Raw genomic sequence first — 7,943 nt, 5'->3', positions numbered from 1 at the left:
GGTCTCGCTCTCCCTGTCTGTCTCTGTCTCTGTCTTTCTTCATGTCATCGTCCCCCCCCCACCCCCCGGGGTTTCCCCAACCCCTCCTCGCTGCAGCCGGAAGGAAGGGACTGACTGAGGCTGGGCTGGGAAAGGCCACGGAGGCTCCACTTCTCCCTTTCGTGGCCTCTGCTCCCTGCCCGCACCCTCAGAGCCTTCCGCACCCTCGCCTTGGACTGGGGGCTCCTCTGCCATTCCTGCTCAATTCTGTGGCCCCACAAACCAGCCAGTGAGCCAGACCCCGGGAAGGGGAAGTGGTTTCCTGCAGCGGGCTGGTTTCCCCAGGGTGGGTCTGAGTACCCTGCCTCCCTAAGGGTGTTCCCCACCCCAGCTCCACAAGCAGAGCCCACCGGAACCATGATCCCAAGACTCATCCTGACCCTTGCCCTCTGGGCCAGCTGCTCACCTTGCAGCGGGAGAGAAGGTATGTGAGACCCCTGTGAGGTTGGGGGGCCAGGGCAGAGGGACATTGTCTGGGGACTGGACTTTGCCAGGGAACATTCTGGGCTTGGGTGGGAGCTCACACACCTACTGCTTGCCCCCTGGTGGGAGGGGGTTACCATCCCATTGCACAGATGGGGAGACTGAGGCACAAAGAGGATGAGTCCTACCCCAAGTGATACCAGGAAGTGGCAGCCACCACCTGGGGTGGGGGGAGAGACAGACAGAGAGAGAGAGAGAGAGACAGAGGGGGAGAGAGAGAGAGAGGGAGAGAAATTTTAACTGCATGCATTCATTTCATGTGCTTCAAAACACAACTGTTACGAAGAGGGGGTACAGTAAGATATCTCCCTCACACCAGGGTTCCCCGCCACCCCATGGCTTATTAGACCTCAGTTTCCCCATCTGGGAAATTTGCCAATAGTTCCTGCCTTGGCAGGTTGTAGTGGGGGTGAGATGATGTCCACATCTTTCACTCAAGTAGTCATTCATCCACAACCTTTATTAGCCACTTACTGTATGCCTGGCACTGGCTAGCAGTGAGGTAGGGAGAAGCACACGGCAGGGCGTTTGCAGTCCTGGGGTGGATCGGAAGCTCACGCTCCTCCCTCTCCCTCCAGGGCCCCCGGCAGCCCCCTCTCATCCCAGAGCGCGGTGCCGCGCCGTTAGGTACCCAATTGCCGTCGATTGCTTCTGGACCCCGCCGCCTGCTGCAAACTCCACCAGGTCCACATCCTTCATCGCCACGTACAGGTCAGAGAGCCTGGGATTGGGGCAGCTGCAGACTTAGTGCTAACCTGAAACCCTCTGCTGCATTCTAGGGCAGTACTGCCCCATCGAAATATACTTCCCACAATGCATTCTGTCAGTCACATGTGTAGTTTACAGTTTTCTAGAAGCCACATTAAAAAAGTAAGAAGAAATGGGTAAAATTAATTTAAATATCTTATATAAATAATGTCTGTGTATTCCAAATATTTATCACTTAATATGATTGAGTATAATGCAATTTAATGTGCTTATATACAAGGTATATGTTTAAATGTATAATGGAAATGAATATTTAATAGGAATCACTAAAATATTATCGCTTCAACATGTATTATTTTAAAAATTAATGAGTTACTTTACATTCTTTTTTTTACTGAATCTTCAAAATTTCATGCGTATTTTTTGCATATTGCACATTTCACTTCAGATGCTACACTTCCATTGGAAATTCTTAATCTCTGATTAGATTTCATGAAATTTGAGGTTGGAGTAGATTCATGCACTCAACGTGTCCCGAACAACTTTTCCCAGTTTTCTGATAACTGGAAACTTTACATTTAGATTAGATCAAATAAATGTAAAAGTCCCACTCGTCCGTGCTAGCCATGTTTCAAGGGCCATAGGTGGCTAAGGGCTACATCTGACAATGCGGACACAGGACATTTCGAAGCTGTGGAAAGTGCTACGGACGGTGCTGAGTGCAAGTCTCTAACGTCTGAAATCTTAGACTCTCAAAAATGGAGAGAACCAGAATCTTACTATTTCAGATTCCAGAGTCTGTGAATCTGTAGAGCTTAGAACGTTAGAATTCTAACGCTGCAATGTTGACAGTCCAGAAACCTTTAGAATCTGGAACTCCAGCTTCTCCTGTGTTGTGTCAATGACCCCAACCCTGGGTCATTGCAGGCTTTGTGATGTGGGGGTGAGTGCCTCCCCCAGGGTCACAGAGCCAAAAGCAGGACCCCAAAAGCAGGACTCCTCACCTGCTGTCCCCACTTGGGGTCCAGGGCACGGGCCTGGCCAACAGGAAGTGCTGAGGCCCTCATAGTGCCCACCCCGTGTCTAGGCTTGGAGTGGCCGCCCATGGGGAGAGCTGGCCCTGCCTCCAGCAGACACCAGAAGCCACCAACTGCACAATCCCAGACGTCCAGATGTTCTCCATGGTACCCTACATGCTCAATGTCACGGCTGTCCACTCCTGGGGCGTCAGCAGCAGCTTCGTGCCCTTTATCCCAGAGCACATCAGTGAGTGGGGGCAGTAGTCGCGGGTGTGGAGGGCCACTGGCTTGTTCCTTCTCCTCCCCCTCTCTCTCTACCCCTCCAACCCCCATCCCCCGCCCTACTCCCCCCACCACCCCCCTTTTTCTACCTGTCATCCAGTCCTGTCCTCCATCATGGAGCCTGTGGGCTCCATCTTCATAATGAATCAAGAATCCGCCCACTTCTCACCCTCCTGCGCCTCCATCTGGTCCAGCCTCATGATCTACCACGTGGACCAATGCAGTCCTTCTTCACCCTCATTTCCGGCTCCCACCCTCGTCCCCAAACGTCTGTTTTCCCCACAGCCGACACCAGAGGGCGTCTGTGAGCACCAGACTCAGGCCCTGCATTGCCCTTCCCCAGTCGGTCCAACCTGCAGCGGCCACCAGAGGGCGCGTGTGAGCACCTGAGTCAGGTCCCGCCCCTCCCCTGTCGCAGCCCTCCAAGGCTCCCACCTCCCTCTGGGTAAAGGTCAAGTCCTCCCGGTGGCCCACAGGGCCCTGCACGATCTGCCTCATCCCCTCCCTGCCAGGAATTGGGGAGGCGGGGAGGGGGGCGGGCCGTGACTGCTAATGGATGTGGGATTTCTTTTGGGGATGATGGGGATGTTCTGGATTAAATAGTGGTGATGTTTGCACAATGTTGTCAATGTTCTAAAAACCACTGAACTGTACACTTTGAAAGGGTGAGTTTTGTGGTATGTGAATTATGTCTCACAAAAACATTGCAAACCACTCCTCTCCTTGCATTCCTGAACTTTCTTACCTGCTCTTTACCATCGGTAGGTTTGCTTCTTGTGCTTTCTCTCGTGCCCTGATGAATTGAGCTCCAGGAGGACGGGTTGGGTTTGTATTGCTCAGTGTCTTGACTCCATGTCAAGAACGTCGCCAGACACTCAGTAGACTCTCAATATTTGTTGGTTGTTTGAATGAACGAATGAATGAACCTGCCATCTGCTGACCCTGCCTCCTCTTTGTCCATCAGTCAAACCAGACCCTCCAGAAGGTGTGCACCTGAGACCCCTCCCTGGGCAGCTGCTGCGGGTGCAGTGGGAACCCCCCAAGTCCTGGCCCTTCCCAGAGATCTTCTCCCTCAAGTACCGGGTCCGCTACAAGCGTCACGGAGCTGCCCGCTTCCGCCAGGTGAGGAAGATGAGGGTGGCGGGGAGGGTAGATCCCAGGCAGAGGGAACAGCGCGGTGCAAATGTGCGCTGGGGCCTCCCAGGTAGCTCCAGGTTGCTAGTGTGCACAGTAAGGCTGCCCAGCAGCTCCATGCCTCGGGATCTGCCCCAAAGAATTGAAAACAGGGACTCAAACAAATCTTTGTACACGAGTGTTCAAGCAGCGCTATTCACAACAGCTGAAAGGCGGACACACCCAAATGTCTGTCATCGGGTCAATGGGTACACAAACGTGGCCCATCTGCACACTGGAGTGTCACTCCACCGAGAAAAGGAGGGAGGCGCTGACACTCGCCACAGCGTGGATGGACCTTGAACACACGGGGCTCATGAGAGAAGCCAGACACACAAGGCCACACCGTGTGTGATTCCACTTATGGGAAATGTCCAGAACAGACACACCAAGAGATGGAAAGTGGATTCGTAGTTGCCAGGGGCTGGGCAGAGAGATGGGGAGTGACTGCTGATGGGGTCAGGGTTTCATTTGGGGGTGACGGAATGTTCTAGAATTAGAGGTGCAGGTTGAACAACATTTTGAATGTGCTACACTGAATTGTCCACTGTAGAATGGTTAACTTTATGCCATGTGAGTTTCATCTTGATTGAAAACAATATATATTGTTTTAAATCCTTGAAAAAGAAACAATAAAGGCAGAGTGTGGTGAGCATCTTCTATGTCTGCTCTTCCCAGAACAGTGGCCCTGAGCCACGTGTGGCTGCCAAGCCATCCCAATGTGGTGAGTAGCTGCGGAATTGGCTTTTAAATTTCATTTGGTGATCATTAATTTTTTTTTTAATCTTTGCAATTTTTAAATTGAGATAAAACTTACGTGCCATAAAACTCAGTTTTAAAGTGCCCAAGCCAGTCACTTGGAGTGTGTTTATGAAATCGTGCTACCCTTAATTAATCTAAATTTAAAACTTACAGCACCACATCTGGTGACAATATGAGTCTGTTTGGATAAAGCAAGGATGGGAGATAGTCAAACCTGGGTTTGCAAAGCTCCCTGTGTGGCTGGAATGGGACATTTTTGTACAGGCTTAGAATACCCCTGGTCGTTTGTGGAAGAATTCATAAGACTCAGAAAAGTAGGAAAGCAAGGAAAGTTTTATTAAAGGACGTGCAGAGTGAATGCCCATGGCAGTGTCTAAAGATGACGGCTGCCTTGGGTAGTAAGGAGAGAAACATTGGCACAGGAGTTGCCGAGGGCAAAGTCTAAACTAGACAACTGCCACAGGTTGCTGATTAGCTAGGGTTTTATATTTTTCTGTGCAGGATGCAGGGGGCTAGTCATCTTGCAGTTGTTTACTGTTGCGCTGGCCCCTTCTGAGAACTGTTGTTGCACTGACCTCCTCCAGAATTTGTCCTGGTGTTTGTGAGCCTGCAAGTGCAGCGCTAGCCGGGAACTCAGAGCTGGGTGGCTAACCTAGTCGTGTTAGCTCCCAGACTGGTTCTTATTAACTCTTTTTCTGACTCATCAATTCTGAGGATGAGAGGGGACCTGGAAGGAGGACAGGACCGGGTTGGAGAGGGACAGTGTGGAGTGGCGGGGACAGGGAAGAAAGGATGGACAGGAGAGAGCAGGGAAGGCAGAGATGAGTATCTGAGGTGGAGATTCCTGTGTGAGGAACGGACAGGTCAAGGCCGTTGAAAGAAGAATGGATTATATTTCCTGAGAGAAGGGGACAGGCCATGCCACGCCCTGCAACATCAGGATGGCAGGAGCAGGAGTGAGGGGAGAGCGGAGGCCAGAGCCTTCCCTGGGCTTTTTGTGGGAATGGCAGGGGGGGTGAACCACTTAGGGTTGGCGAGTGTGAATAATCCCTGCGGGCTATGGGCTGCAGGGGCAATACTGGCTGGTGTGGGAAACTAGAGAAAGGAGGTGGATGTGGGTACAGACGCAGGATCGGTTGCTTTGTATATGAAAAGCGTGCTTCTGGGTGACCCTTTGTCATGTCTAAGAACTGGCGGAACCCAGGAGGGCAGTCTCTCCCAGCCAGCAAGATGTTTGAGATGTCAAACCATACTAAGAAACACAAAATGTTAAAACATGGGTAATACAGAGGGTGCTGGAGTGGGGGAGGCATGGAGGCGGATGCCAGAGGCTCTGGCTGGGGGCCAGGAGGAGGAGTGGGGTTGGTGGGGGGGGTTTCTGGTCAGCTGGGGCTGTCACCGCTGAGACAGCCCTAGGGACTAGTGTGGTCCACAAAGGATTCCTGAGCAAGGTGGCTCTGGGGAGCATGGAAGTCTGCACAGGTGAGGAAGGACCACAGAGGGCCAAAGCTCATGGCGGCTGTAGGCGCATGCTGTGTGCGATGCAGCAGGGGGAGTGAAGGCTCAGTCATGCACTCTGTGCACGATGGCCCCTCCCCACTGACCTGCCCTCCTTTTGCTCTCAGGTGGGTCCCATTGAAGCCACATCCTTCACCCTCCGGGCTGTGAGGCCCCACTCCAGGTACTGCATCCAGGTGGCTGCTCAGGACCTCACGGACTACGGGGAGTCGAGTGACTGGAGTCTCCCTGCCACTGTCTCGGTGACCCCGGGCAAGTAGCGGGGCTTCCCAGGACCATGGAACAGGGGCTGGGTCCTGGACATCCTCCCCCACTGCTATCCACTCAAAGGTAGATGGGACCTGACTGGCCTGGTTTTGCTGCTGCTGCTGAGTTGCTGGGCACCCTTGGACAAGTGACTTTGCCTCTGAGCCTTAGTTTCCTAACCTGTGAAATGGATGTACTCCCTCCTTTGACTACAGAACTGTGAATATGAAATACTTTTCTATTGCTTAATTAGACAAGGACCGTTGTCACTAGAATTGGATTCTTTCCCTTCATTCAACAGACCCAGAGAGAAATCATAGGGCAGGACCGAGCAGGATACACATCCTGGAAACCGCCACGCCATTGTCCGGTGTCAGGGCTAGACCAGAGGAAGAGACGTGGGCTGGGGAGTTGGGGTTCTACATGGATGGGATGGAGGGACCCTTTCAGTTCAGCTGTGTAATTCACCCACCATCTCAGTAGCTGCCCAGATGTGAGCGCCACTGTGGGTGGACACAAATGGGACATGAGTTTGTACAGGAAAATTCCTCTGAGGAAGAGGCAAAGCAGCCAGGCCCTGAAGGATTTCCTCAATCCACGGGCCTGTCTGTGGATTTCACTTAGGCCTCATCTCAAAGGTCACGTCCTCTGAGAAGCCTTCTCTGACCACCTCATCTGTGGCTGGCAGAACAATGGCCCCCCAAAGATATCCACGCCCTAACCCCCAGAACCTGTGAATATGGCACTTTACATAAAAAAAGAGACTTTGCAGCTGTGATTAAATTAAGAATTGTGAGGCTCCTTAATTTAAAATGTCATGATCTTTCCTTAATTAATGATTATCAAGGAAGGCCATCCTGGAATATCCAGATGGCTCCAAGAAAATCACAAGGCTCCTGTAAGAGGGAGGCAGGAGTGTTACGGGGAGATAGAAGGTGATGTGACAGCTGAAGCAGAGGTCAGAGTGATGCGGGCCCATGAGCCAAGTATTGCAGGCCCCTCTAGAAACTGGAAAAGTCAAGGAAATGGAGTCTCCTTTGGAGCCTCCAGGAGGAACCAGCCCTGGCACCCACATTAGACTTCCGACCTCCCGAACTCCAAGAGAATAGGTGTGTGTTAAAACATCAAGTTTGCGGTTATTTGTTACAGCAGCCGCAGTTAACTCGTACACCACCTCAAGTAACCCTTTCCTATCACTATCCATATGTTGCCCTGTTTTGTCTTCGGATCATTTACCAAGACAGAACGAGTCCTTTCTGTGTGTTTATTGTCTGTCTGTCCCACAAGACAGACAGTGATCCCTGCGGTGGCAGGAATCTTATGTCTTGTTCTCTGATGTGTCCCCAATGACTAAGCACATATCTGACACAGAACATTTAGAAAAGGAAGGGAGGAGACTAGGGAAAGAATGGGGTGGGACGTCCTCTTTAAATGGACTATGCAGGCAGGCAGTGGGGGGACATTTGGAAGTGAGGGTGTGTGTAGGGGGGAGGTGCGTTTGCAGCCTGGTCTTTGAGCCTATGACTCAAACTTGGGTTGGGCTGTCCAGGGTACTTCTTTGTCATGATCTGTGTAGCCCATGGGAACTGCCCCAGTCCCCACGTGAGCGCTACAGACACAGGAACAATGTGTGGGTTTCCAGAGGCCAGAACACAGGGTAAGCACTCAACACTGAGTGTTTTATTTGCTGAACAAAAGAATGTACAACAGTGT

The 7,943-nt window shown here is 51.7% G+C and overlaps 1 protein-coding gene across 1 annotated transcript; it reads left to right on the top strand.

The window, feature by feature from the left end:
* The first annotated feature begins 145 nt into the window (after nt 1–145).
* EBI3 (Epstein-Barr virus induced 3) lies at nt 146–6,987 on the top strand. Its single transcript, XM_033134634.1, has 5 exons — nt 146–463; nt 1,101–1,233; nt 2,318–2,496; nt 3,496–3,653; nt 6,092–6,987. Exons 1-5 carry the CDS (start codon nt 397–399, stop codon nt 6,242–6,244), a joined length of 690 nt encoding a protein of 229 aa, XP_032990525.1. The 5' UTR covers nt 146–396; the 3' UTR covers nt 6,245–6,987.
* The last annotated feature ends 956 nt before the right edge of the window (nt 6,988–7,943 follow it).

Source organism: Rhinolophus ferrumequinum, chromosome 18 (assembly GCF_004115265.2).
Source record: "Rhinolophus ferrumequinum isolate MPI-CBG mRhiFer1 chromosome 18, mRhiFer1_v1.p, whole genome shotgun sequence".
NCBI classification, from domain to species: domain Eukaryota; kingdom Metazoa; phylum Chordata; class Mammalia; order Chiroptera; family Rhinolophidae; genus Rhinolophus; species Rhinolophus ferrumequinum.
This window is presented reverse-complemented; position numbering and strand designations above follow the sequence as displayed.